At 39.3% G+C, this 13479-nt stretch overlaps 1 protein-coding gene across 4 annotated transcripts in view; it reads right to left on the minus strand.

Annotated features, from left to right (window-relative positions):
* USP8 (ubiquitin specific peptidase 8) overlaps positions 1–13479 on the minus strand; it is a 28880-nt gene that overhangs the window by 13280 nt on the left and 2121 nt on the right. For 3 of the 4 annotated variants that reach the window (XM_063314475.1, XM_063314472.1, XM_063314474.1), the window contains exons 2-6: positions 13031–13193; positions 4054–4212; positions 3140–3284; positions 2011–2096; positions 1089–1227 (exon numbers count right to left, since the gene is read on the minus strand). In XM_063314475.1, coding sequence (XP_063170545.1) covers positions 1089–1227; positions 2011–2096; positions 3140–3284; positions 4054–4157 — 474 coding nt within the window. In that variant the 5' untranslated portion in view covers positions 4158–4212; positions 13031–13193. Of the gene's footprint in view, positions 1–1088; positions 1228–2010; positions 2097–3139; positions 3285–4053; positions 4213–8741; positions 8859–13030; positions 13194–13479 lie in introns of those variants that run through there. The other variant, XM_063314473.1, reaches the window with a different exon arrangement.

Below are 13479 nucleotides of genomic sequence, written 5' to 3' on the forward strand. Positions count from 1 at the left end.
TTCCCCACACTTATTATTATGAATCCTGATAGAGTCTCCACCAACTGGGTCTTTACACTCCGTGGAAGCTGAGATTTGCACGAGGAGCCAAAGGAGACTGATACAAGGCAACTACTAAGAAAATAAGGAGGTGGAACTGGAGCAGGTTCTTCCTCCTGGCTAACCCCAGAATTGCTGTTTGCAGAGGACTACATTTTGCTTCTGTCTTTTTCCCTACCTGCCTAGTAAACACCCTGTTCCTTCAACAAACTGAGAAGACATCATGAATTAACTCCACGTTCATCAAGGTAATCCTAGTGTAGTGCAACTAATGTAACTAATGCCACATTTGAACTCTGCTGGAAAAAGTTCCTGTCCAGACTGGATATTTAGGCTTTCCCTTCCCTGAATTTGTTCTTCTAAAGTGTCTACCAGACTGGTGTCAAACTCTTTGCAAACATCTGTATGTACAGTAACAGAATTCATGGTCTGACTTCCAATAGTAAATAGAGTTGACATGAAGGCTTTAATTAGGGCAGGATTTAATCATCATGTGGCATTTTCCAACTTAATGATTTTCTGGCTACATAACATGGAGAATGTATTCAATAAAAGGAATTCAACAGTAATCTCAATAGCATTTTCACACGTTCAAGGGGAATCAACCGAATGTGTATGTCTGTGTGTATTCATGATGAACTAAGAGCACCAGAGCAGATTGCTAAACTTAGCAGTTATAAGCTAGGTCACTGATGACATTTTGGGGAGTAGATGAGGGATTTGAAAAGGCCTTCAGAGCTTTTCCAGACCATTAACCACCTGGCTCTAGCGTTGATCATGCAGGTTTAGATAGTCAAAACAGGATTTTCTTAAATTCAGAATTTCTGAATATGACACTCTCCAGCTGGATTGGTGTTCAACTTCCATAATATGGGAAGGCCAAATTTAAGCCAATTATCAGTTAAATTCTGTTTTCAACCTTGCAAGACATATTTGTAATTGCAATCAATCTGACAAACCATATTTTTTAAATAGCTTCCTTTTCTACAAAAAGTGTTCTTAATTGTACAGAGCAGAAATACCCAAAGGATAAATAGTGGCTGAATTACCAGCTGATTTTTTCCTTTGGGATCTGATGAAATTTCTGAAGAGGTTTTAGCATCGTCTTTCAATTCTTGCTTTTTCAGCAGCTGTTCCTCCTGCCTGTCTTTCTCCTCCAGTTTTTTACGCACTTCTGCTTCTTCATATCTAATTGAAGAAGACATTTTTGGTTTTTTCCAAGCAATATACAGTGTGGCAAGTATAGCTTTTTAAACACAGACTCTGTTTAAATTGACTCACTTTCTTAAATTACTGGTTATAATAAATTCACATTAAGACTAATACATTTCATAATAATAAAACAATGTTAACAAGACTAGGCAAAATAAATATCATTAGCAGCAGCAGCAGCTCAAATGAAAATTGAATTAAAGAGGGCTGGCAGTTGGTCAAATAAAGCCTTTCATATTACCTTTTTTGTCATAATGCACAAATAAAGGAAAATGTATCAACATTGTTTAAAAGATATGGCTCATAACTATGAACTTGTATCTGTAGAAAGAGATAGTTCCAGCAATGGAAAATATAGTTAGTTCACGGATGAGTTGTTAGGTTCTTGGTATCCTGCAGGGAAACCATCGATCTCAGAGAACACCAAGAACCCAAAAAAGAGAGCTATTTCTGGAGGGAAAAAAAAAGATTTGACACATTTGTTATACTCTTCTGCAGTCTGCCACATGCGACTGAAGCCCATTGCTCTGTGCAGTCAAGAGGCCTTGCTCTGCACCCTCCCCCTTCCTGCGTGTGACACAGAGATGATACCCATCAGGTAAGTTCACTAGTATTCTGAAAAGTCTGCAAATTCTTGTTTAATGGAAAATGAGTTGCTATAGGAAGAATACCCTCGCTGTGACTAACAAATAGAAATACAGCAGATGGTCTAAACTTGTAGAGCACACGTATTAACATTTAACACTTTTTAAAGCTTACCTGAGCTTAAGACTGTCTGAAAGTCGTTCAGCTTCTTCAACAGCCTTTTTGATATTGGTTGGTCCAAGTAATGAAAGAAAGTAATCCTGAAATTAGAAGAGGCATCAACTATGTCATCTCTGGTACCACAGCCTCTATCTATCTATCTATCTATCTATCTATCTATCTATCTATCTATCTATCTATCTATCTATCTATCAAATGTTAATTAGCTGGGAGTGCTTAACACTGTGCCCTCATAGATGAAACAACTTGCAACTTCAGTCTGAAACAAGCACTCGCTGTCATGAGTTGTTTTTGAGGTTATAAGCAGTGAATATCTATCTCATTTCTGATAGGAGTTCTTGATTTTGTTTTAGTCTTCTTTGTAAGGAGTAGAAATTGGATCTTCATTGTCATCACTGCCATGAGAAAGGTTGTTTAGTGTCAGTGATGGCTCTAGATAAACTTGCATCTGGTTTACCAAGGAAGAGAACTAGTTCCCATCAGAAAATCCTCTACTTTGTGACCCTCAGCCACGGCAACTGGTTTAAACTGGAGTTGCTTCCACTGTTGATTGGCTCGTAAGAAGCCTAATTGCTGTTACCAAAACTATCAAGAGATACATACTGCCTTCATAAGACAGACAGGTGCCCTCACCTTTGCAATGAAAATAACCAGGGTTTTGCTATCTTACATGGCCTATATATCGGCTTCTCATTTGAAAGTCGAGCACTTGCTCGAATTCTAGGGTTGTAGCTTTAACCTATGAAGAGCTCTGAAACAGTTGTTCTGTGACTCAAGATAAACACTACAATTATGAACAAATGGGACCAAAATATAGGGACTATGATGCTCATCTGTGCATTTGCACATGTATATTTACAGAGACAATAGGGTACAAGAGGAGTAAAAGATGAAAAAATTATTAGTATATGCACCTTTTTATCTACCAAAATACATATGCCAATCAGATAATCAAAGTGGGACTTTCAAGGAATCACCATTGAAGGAAAGACATTGTCAGTGATGGTGATTTCTTAAGCAATGGTATTAAGTGCTTTTGCATCCTTCATTTAATTCTTTTAAAACTTCAGCACAATACTTAAGATCTCAAAATACATAAAGGCATTTGTAATTGAATACATACTTGCTGCTGTTTGAAGTCAGGCCTCTTTTTAATAAGATTGTATACAGTTACATATTTCATGTAAAGTACATAGGCCTTCTCTTCATCTCTGTCCAACCGGCATTCCTCAGCTGCCTTGAAGATCTTAACAGCGCTCTGCACATAACTTGAAATTGAAGCAAAGAATGGAAGTCACAAAAGCTCATATTACCTTCTGCAAATATTGTATAGACGGTAAAAACAACAACAGAACCCTTGTCTACAGAAACAAGTAAGAAAACTGTTTTCAAGCATGAACAAGATTAAAAATTATTCTCCACAAAAGCCATCCATTTGGCTTTTCTGATCTTCTTGTTCCATTATCTTTGGACACTGCTGCCAAACATGCTGGGACACTATGCTGATACTTTAAATATATACCATTAATCATTTATAACACAATCCACTGCAAGTTTAGTCAGAAGTAAATCCCAGTGAATTCCATTGCATTTACTCCCTGGTAAAATGTTTGGCTTTCTCCTAAGGAGTAGCACATACAAATAAGAGTAAAATGATTACATTATATGTGATATGGCATGTGCTGCAAACAGCTCTTCCTTTCAAGGAAGGATGAAGCAGCTTCTAGAAAATGAATCAGCATTGTGGTTCAATTAGGATGGAGAGTTTATTTCATATGGGAAGGGATGCACATGCTTAAGTTAGTCTAGCAGTTCCTAGCAATGCTGTAAAAAGACTCAAATGGTATTTGTGGAAAAGTCCATTATGATCCACAGAACACTGTTGCTGGAACTCATTCACTAGAAAGTTCAGTGACAAAGGCCTTCTAAACAGTGAAAATAATTTAAATGATCTGTGAAGAGGAATATCCCCTTCCATCCCTATCATCAAAGTAATATTAGGAAAAAATATAGAGTGGCTGGGTTAAACTTTCATACTTCTTAGTACTTGTTTTCTCCGGCTTTATTTCTGTCTTTTTGTTCAGATCTTTCAACGAAGTGCAGAGATAGAGATCTTTAGGTACAGAAGCCACGGTAGGCATGTTAATATACTACGATGTCTCCTCAAAAGGATGCTACAAGTTCAGTCGTCGTTTTCTGAAAAAGAAAGATTCCGAATAAATCTTAATGATAAAGTCCAATCTCTGATCAGATATAATAGTAATACTTTATTGATTAGTTATTAGGCCATATCAGAATACAAAATATAAAACAGTATAGAGAACAGTAATAAGACCATCTGTTAAAAAGAGTAAAAGAAGTAAGTAAAAGAAAATGCAAATCATATTTCTGTGTCACCCCTACAATTTACCCCAATCAGATCCACATACGCAGTTCTCAACTGTACTGTTTTGTTCAAATAAAGGGTTGATCAGTTATGTTAAGACCATAATAGAAGCACAATACTAGAAACGTCTTAGAAGGATGTCCTTTTCAGCCAGATGTATTGTTTAGTTTATAAGTATGGATATTCTGTAGGTTGCAATAATTAGTATTTTTGTTGAATTAAGAAAAGACTATATTTCTAAAAGTATCAGTGAAAGCTTTTTTCTACAACCCTCTATTTGAGAAATATTGTACCTTCTACTAACACACATAGACACACACGTTTCTTGTTTAATTTGTTTAGAGGCAAGACGTTTCACTGGAGTTTTCCGGCTCATAACGTGGATTATGAACGAAAAGGCTCTGTATCCTAGAAACCTTAAGCCTTCGCTAAATGTATCTTCAAGGTTCACTGTGTTATGTAATGCTTTTTTTTTTTTTTTTTACTAAGTAGCATATTGTAATCAGATTTTACTGACATTAATGCAGTATTCTATAAAAGGGGTTATTATGTATACTAGATACATAAAATGAAAATGTTTAAGAGCTATCTACAACTACCTGTATGTATTAGTAAATGCATATGGCCAACTCACAGTGATCAAAGAACTGAGGTTAAGAACATTTGACTCATGACTACGATGCAATCTGTAGCTATGGGAAGAGGCATTACAAATGTGATTAAAAAAAAAACACTGAAAGAAGAAAGAAATAGTAAATGTGCCCTCCCTCACATTTCATACCCAGAAGAATATGCATATATTTGTACAAGATAATGCAAGCTGATCATCTGTTTTGAGAAAGTATAAAAATTACTGTGAAACAATTCATGGAATGTTTGTTTGGCATCCCCTGCAGCTTCTCCCAGAAGCCAAGATGGCCTCCAATTATGGTCTTCTGAAAGCTTGTAAACACTGGCTTATTGTTCCAGAAGGCCTTCAGAGACTGGCTGTCACTGGCACCAATTAGGTTGTGCTGATGTTAACGTTTTATTTTAAGAGGTTTTTTTATTGGTTACACTGGTCTGATGCTCCTATGTAGATTAGTTTTACACACATTTATACACATTTGATAAAGAAACAGACATTGGCAAACAGTTATAAGCCTATGGAAATAATCACATAATTCACCAGCTCATGTAATAAGCACAATTTAAAATGAAGTTATCAGAATGCAAAATGGAAATCAATGAATATTTACTTAAAGAACAGAGATTTCCACCATCTGCTGTCCTCTCATGTGAAAGCCAACAGTTTAAAAGGAAAAAAAGTTACAGGAACCGTTGCCATTTCCCCAAATCACATATAAGATTGCAAAGTAATACAGTAGCTCCCTGGAAAGTTGGCCACTGTTTTTTTTTTTTAAATCTTCATCTTACAACATGAATTATATCTTCCTTTAATTTACAAGAAATAAATAACAATAAATACATTTTTATTTATCCCTGAACTGACAAGCAGAACACATTTTTAAAAGAATAATCGAACTGCTGTACATCTCTCACAAAAATCGAGCTTTCAGTTGTTCACCATCTCTTCCAAAAAACATCCACTATTGAGGATCTATTCTTATGGATCAATATAAGACTAAGAAAAGTCTTTCTTTTCTTGACACAATTATAATTTTTTTGGCATGTTGTGTTAGGGTTATTACAAAATGTAACATTATTATAAACTGGCTGACACTGCACCAGTTGAAACTAATGATTTCTTCTACTTCGTAATGATAGGTTTCTGTCTTTACTAAGGATATGAGTAATGTTTGGACTGATTCTATTGCTGTATTTCTGACAGCTATATTGTGAAATGCTAAATACGGTGTGCTGACAGTTTAGTCAGCAGAGAAATAGTGAACATGTATTCCAGGTATTCTGCTGCTTCTGCTAAGTCTTTTGTTGGTACTACTTAGGTTTTTTTCTAGTTACAAGATTGTTTGCACAAACATTCCTGCTGCAGACATCAGAGATGCAACTATCTTAAGTGGCTATTTGACCTTCTCTACTCCTCCCTGATCCACCAGAGAAAAAAGTTATACAAAAGCATCAGAGCCTCTCTAAATAGGCATCTGACAATTTCAAAGAAAAGAAACAACTTACTATTATATATTTTTTCTCCAGACTGATTTCAGTTACAGAAGCTTTTCTCCCAATTTATTAACAGCAGTCACAGCTTCATGATTAGAATAATAACTATTTTCCTTTCCAAAAGAATATTTTTCAAAGATGCTATGAATAAGCTACTGTTATTACAGGGTTGAATAGTTTTTTAAAAAAAAATACAGCCGTACACACTATTCAGGACAGGACAAATTTACCCAGGCTATGTAACAATTTTTTGAAAAGACAAATATAAAGCCAGATCCCAAATCAATAAAGATTTTGTGATGGCTGTTGATGTAACATTGACTTCCTCACCTTAGATACACATGTGGCTGGATTAATGTAAAGCTCTTATTTACCGTACTTGCTGACAGCTTTTAAAATCTTTGTAATGGATGGCAGCACTGCATATAGCCATAAAATACTGGCCTGAAAACTCCCAACAAGCTCATGTGATATTTTAAACACACAGTTCTCTTGATCCACATATTTATTTCTATGGCATATACTTTATATGCCTTCACAAGCATAGCACATGCATCTTGATATATTTTTCATTTAGCTACAGTAGATAGCAGACATTTACAAGGGATGCCTTATGGTTGACTACATTATTATTGGAAGGAGAGCTATTAAATCTTTTCCAACACAGGTACAGAAATGGGCCTTAAAATACTAAGCAGGAGCATAACACTATTGCTATTTTCTATAGCTTTCTCCATTAGGCCCCTTCCAGCTGCCCTAAAACTATAATTCCCCCATAGCATCGCCAATAAAGGGATAAGTTGGGGAAGGGCAGCTGGCTAGGGAATTCTGGGAGTTGAAGTCCACACATCTTAAAGTTGCCAAGGTTGAGAAACACTGACCTATACCCATTGCAATGAAAACAGGCTGACTGCATTCACACATGCCTAACCCAAGCAGCTAAAATTAACCCAGCTGCATGTGTACAATGTGCTAAGCTTGGTTAATTTTAACCTTGGTTAGCTTTGGGGCCTTTGCTTGTACAACCCCAGCCTGGTTGGTTAGAATATGATTTGGTGTCCAGTGAGAACCCAGAAAATGGGTTTATTCAGTAACTACTACAACACACCTAATTTTCCTCTAGCTATTTTAATCCAGCATTTTACCATAATTTCACCCACCACAGATCTCCTAAGTAAAAACAGCACTGCATATTCCTACTTTTATAGAAAACAGATGAAGAGTCCCAAGTGACTGGGGTCTGGTTACACGCATTTAAAGTTCATTCATACCATGCTTACAAAATAGGGAGGCAAAATTATTATAAATGCATAATTTAAATGTGTGAGTAAGCATCCTCTCTGCTTGTTTCCCTGAACCACTTCCACACAACCCTCCACTACTCTCCCACACAGAGTAAATCACAAATTAAAAATGTGTACATAGCACAGCAAATACACCTGACAGGAAGTTGTAATTGCCCCTTGCACCTGTCAGGGACAGGAAACCTGTGAGCCCAAGCAGGTGTTCCTGAACTACAATTTCCAGGAAGCTCAGCCACCTACAAGCCATGATGAGGGCTGCTGTAGTTCAGCAAGAACTGGAGAGCCACAGGTTTCCCCCCTCCATGGAAAGAGGTCTTGCCACATTACAGTAATGTTTTAACAGCTGGACTTTGGTACAGTTCTAGGACACAGTTTGCTCAGTTTACAGACCAGGTTCAATTTAAAAAAAAAAAAGGATAAACCAACCACCTTTGGGCTCAGTGGGTTATGTGAAATTAGTGTCCAGATCAACCCAGTGAGCTGTAAAACAACCGCATGGGCCGGATTGCCAGCATATACACGCGCAGCGCTACAGAGACACAAGCACAGACATGAAAGGGACGCCTAGCGGAGGCTTCAAACTTAGGGCTCTCGATGGCCCGGAGAGTGACTCCCCCGCCGCGTGAAAACTCCTAGTTCCGTAACGTGTGAAAAAGCTCTCCGTGACTCATCAAGGTCATCCTCCGTGGCTGCCGAAGAGGAGAAGGAAAGACCCCGCCGCCGCCTCTTCGGCCTCTGCCGCCTCCCCAGCCCCGGAGACCCCTCGGCGTCCCCCCGCCAAGGCGGGCCCGGCGCGGAGCCCCCTAGCCACCAAGCTCCCCGAGCCCCGCCGCTCCGCCCGGGCCCCGCCGCCGCTTCTCCTGCTCCTGCTCCTCCCTCTCCTCCGGATCGCCCCGCCGCCTCTGGGCGCTCACCGCCTGGGGTCCTCGCAGCCGCCGTCGCCTCTTTCCCAGCTGGGCCAGGCCCATGTCCCAGCGACGGGGAAGGCGTCGCGCTAGGCAGCCATCGCCGGGCAGGCGGAACTGAGCCGGGGCGGAGAGGCGGCCCGGGGCGGGGATAATCCCCTCCCCTCCGCGGCTCGGGCCGGCCTTCCGCGGAAAGGGGCTGGGCGAGCGGCCGGGACCAGGGCGAGAATGCCTGACGGGCGCTTCTCCCGAGCTGCCCCCCCGCCCCCAGTGCAACCTCCCCTTCGTATTTGCGTTTCAAGGAAAACGCACCCTGCCTTGGTCTTGCGCTATTACGCATCCGGGAAGGGTGGGATGGGGGAGCCGGCCTTTCCACTGCCCGTCGGCGCAGAAGAAAAGCCGGCATCTTTCGGGGACGGGTCGCTAGCCGTCCCCGGGACACCCCCACGCGCCGAACCCGACTTCTGGGGACTTCGATGCCTCTTGCTCGGCCTCGGCGCCGAAGCGCTTTGGCATCGCCTTCTTCCGGGTTGGTTTTTCCAGCCGCTTCCCGGGGATGTCCCAGGGTTCTCGCAGCCAACTATAGAGGTTGCCCTGAGCTGCACCTGCTAAGGTTTAGTGCCAGGCGTTTTTGGATGGCAACTGGCAATCCTTGCGTGTTTTCATTTCTACGGCTTTCTTTTAGAAGCTCGAGGCACCACGGAGGGTCTCCCCTGCAGCCTCCGGAACTACCCTTGGCGGTAGGCGAGCAGGAATGACCAGCTCCAAATCATCCAGCAAGTGACATGACAAGCGGAGACTTAACGGTAGTGTCTTCTCGTTTTATGCCAACTGTGGCGGGAGTTTACAAGCTCACTCTTGCTGATGGTATCATGACGTATAATTGGGCAATGAAAGAACTCTAGACCCTGACCTTCCTCTGTCGGGCAAATATGCATAACCCAATTAAGCGTAGATCAGCTTTTGAAGGATTTATTCCAAAGGAATACTTCAGTGCTTTGCATTTCATTGCATTTCACTGCATTTTCTAATTGTCTTTTTTTGCAGCTCATTTTTATATTTGGTGTTTTATTTTACCAAAACTTAAGCAACCCCCCCCACCCCTTTGGCTACAGAATGTAATGGAGGTGGCTCTCCCAGATCTTTCTACAAGCTTGAATGGGGAAGGGAGAGGTAAGTAACATTCTGTGTCTTAAACCCCAGTTCACCTCTTGGGAACAATAGGTGGGAAGTCTTCCCACTGGATCAGGACATCTACATATACCTGAAAGAGCTCAGGACTCACCCTTCTAGCCCACAGAAGCCAATATGACTTGGAAGGCACCAGTGTTAATCTGGCGCTTCACAACAACTGTGGCGATTTAATTACAGTACATATATGAAGATACTTTGTGCTTTAATACATGATGAATTAACTTGGAAGTGCACCCTGAAAACGATGTATAAATACTGAAAAGAATGATCTCAAAGTGTCAATTATGAAGACGTTGGCAGTCATACAAATCAAAAGTGAGAATTTTTTGGAATGCCATATTGAGTGTACCCCGTACACAATAGCCTTGAATTGCAAAATCAATGACTTAGAGGACTAGATCACTTAGTGAGCTCTAACAGAATTTAAACTGGATGCAGGGGTCTATTTTGCTTATCTTATGGACAGCAGTGCAATGGAAGGCTGGGTGTCCTCATTAACCAGTTTTCTATTTCTTCAGTACAAGGCCATGCAAGTAAAAACTATAATCTAACTCCCAACAAACATAACAGGGCAATGTTAGAAACGGGATTCTGGAATGGAGAAGCCCTTCATTATTACTCTAAATTTTAGCAAATCAGTGGTCAAGACTCTGTTCTTAATAGTTTTTTTAATTTAAGAAATTAATATCCCATAACCTTGACAGAGAAGCCTATCTCTTCTAGAGTTTGTCAGGTATAGTACTCCTTATAAGAATTCTTTATTACAGAACGTGACTAATCTTGCTTGCTATAAACAGTGATAAATAACATCTAAAAGCCCCAATATAATATACACAGGCTGTGTTTGTACATGTTATCAATAATTTATTGAATCCATTTTCTGAACCTAAGTGTCTGGATTTACACAATACATTGAATCACAAACTAGCCAACCGTATTTTAACTTAGTGTGCTATGTGAATCCACCTCAGTGCGATTAAAATAACTGACACTCCGCTGTACAATGCTAAGAACTAGGGGGCAAAACTAGATTTCACAAATCACATCACAAATTAGGAAAAAAATTAAATGTCTTGAATTTATAAATATTCTACAGAAATAAGCAAGTGGAATGTAATGATTACAGAAATCAAGTGACTTAAAAATCAGTTTCATCCAAATCTGCAAGCATCTGAGAATATGGTTTTATTAAAGACAGAAAACAGTGAACAATGGATGGTAAAGTAGATTCTAAGGGGGAGAAGACTTATTATTCAAGAATATTCTCACATTCTGCAGTGGCATAGACTATTTATAGCCTACATATTATCATTACTGATAGCACTTATGTTCTGTCTTTTCTGCAGGAGCTCAAAGTGGTATAAACTACAGTAGTTGCAAATCCATCTCTGGATTCTGACTTCCAGCCTGCTAATAGAACTTAGTGTTTTTGAGTCCAAATGACTTTTTGATATCACAACATGGTAGTTTGCCATTGTGTGTTCCATACAAATGCATCAGCCTAACAATCAACTTTTCGGAAATAAAATTTGTTTCAAAAATATCTTTTTGGAAGTTTTCATCATTTATCTCACCCCCTTTTTCCTGTTAACATCTGCAAATTTATTGTAGAAAGATAGCCAGCAATGGACCTCTGCCATAGCAATGTCCCAACTGGAAAATGGATTCTCTCTCTCTTTTTTAAATACATGAGTCTATAGTCTTAGTAACTCATTTGTACAGCCAAATTGCTTGTCAGATTTTCTCTGATCACAGAAAATGTAAATGCATTCATAAACTTGATTTCTCCCTTCTACATAGCCTTTTAAAATAGTAATGCTGCTTCCAGACTCATGACTGTATTTTCTTTTAGTCTGCCTAACAAACTTCTCCTACCAAATATTGCTCTACAAATGATAGTGGTTAAAGAAGGTTTGAAAATTCTTTAGAACTATAATTCTGCAGTACTGTGATCTGCAATGTGATCTGAATTTCATCTAAGTTCTGTTACCAAATAAAAATATTTTAGTTAAACAATAACACACAAAATAATATACTGTGTTATCTCTGCAATGGATTCTGGAGCATATCAGGAATTTGTACAGAATGTCAGGATATCTGCCTGGAAACTGAAGGTTAAATGAGCATGGACCATGTAGCATAACATTCCTAAACACACAATAAATTTACAACAGATGGCTTAAACGAGAAGAAATTTCCATTTTTGAATGAGGCACTACCTGACTTTAACCCAACTGAAATATGGCATGACTTGAAGCAAGCAGTTCATGCAATACAGCGCAAAAATATCAATGAGCTGTTGTGTGAAGAGGAATGGCCTAAAATATCTCCAAGTCCCTATCTAGAATTTATTAACAGGTACTGAAAAGAGCCAGTTTGTGTAGTGGTTAAGGCGTCAGGCTAGAAACTGGGAGACCATGAATTCTAGTTCTGCCTTAGGCACAGAGCCAGCTGGGTGACCTTGGGCCTGTCACTCTCTCTCAGCCCTAGGAAGGAGGCAATGGCAAACCACTTCTGAAAAACCTTGCCAAGAAGATTGCAGGGACTTGTCCAGGCAGTTCCGAGAATTAGACACAACTGAACAGATTAAAAAAAAACCACTGAAAATATTTGTTTGAATCACTGCTACTATATGCTTGAGCAAGGATGGATAAAGGCCAGTGTCTTTGGCAATGATTTTTCAGCCCTTTCCAGCCTCATAAACATCAACAATCCTTTTTCTTCTGATTGGGACATATTTACTTCCACAAATCTATAGCACAAAAAGCAGGCTCTGATAGCAACTAGTAACTGTGGGGTTTATTAATAAGACGGCCCCTCACCCACATCTGATTGTAATTTTATTGACTGGAACATATAACTTAACTTACTCATGCTTCACATACTTCTGCCAACGAAGACTGAATACTAGTTCAATGTGTTCAATACTGTAAAGACACCACAGTATACTGTTTCATGTGTTGTTTAACCAGAATCTCTTTATCTATTGATAGGACTTAGATGAAGCTCAGATCACACCGTAGGTCACAGAACTTCTGTATATAATTCAATATGGCAACTCTAAGTTATTTTCTTATATCAAGTAATGGGATATGTTTTCTTACTTGAGTATCTTCATGGTAAGTTAGCCATTGCTCTACTAATTGGATGGCCTTTGGAGTTTATCCATAATGATCCATCAGTAAACACAGGATCCTCCTATAGAGAGAGATGAACGTCCTTTCATCTTCAATTTGTTTCACGGTTTTGTCACAAATAATAAGTTGCCTGAAACAAAAAAAATAAAAACTAGTTAGCATCACAGTATCTGATAAATACGGAGCAATTTTCTAGGTTATATATAATAGTACAGTATACATTAGAATACAGTTATAATAATTTTGTGCTTTCAAGTCAGTATTGACTCCTGGTGACTACCTGGACAAATCCCTAGAGTTTTTTAGGGAACCTTTTTTAGGAGGGACCAGCCATTTCCTTCTTTCTAGGGCTCAGAAATATAGTAAGTGCCCCAAAGTGACCCAGTGGGCTTTGAGCCTAAGCCAGGGCTAGAACT

Source organism: Candoia aspera, chromosome 13 (genome assembly GCF_035149785.1).
Source record: "Candoia aspera isolate rCanAsp1 chromosome 13, rCanAsp1.hap2, whole genome shotgun sequence".
Classification (NCBI taxonomy): Eukaryota; Metazoa; Chordata; class Lepidosauria; order Squamata; family Boidae; genus Candoia; species Candoia aspera.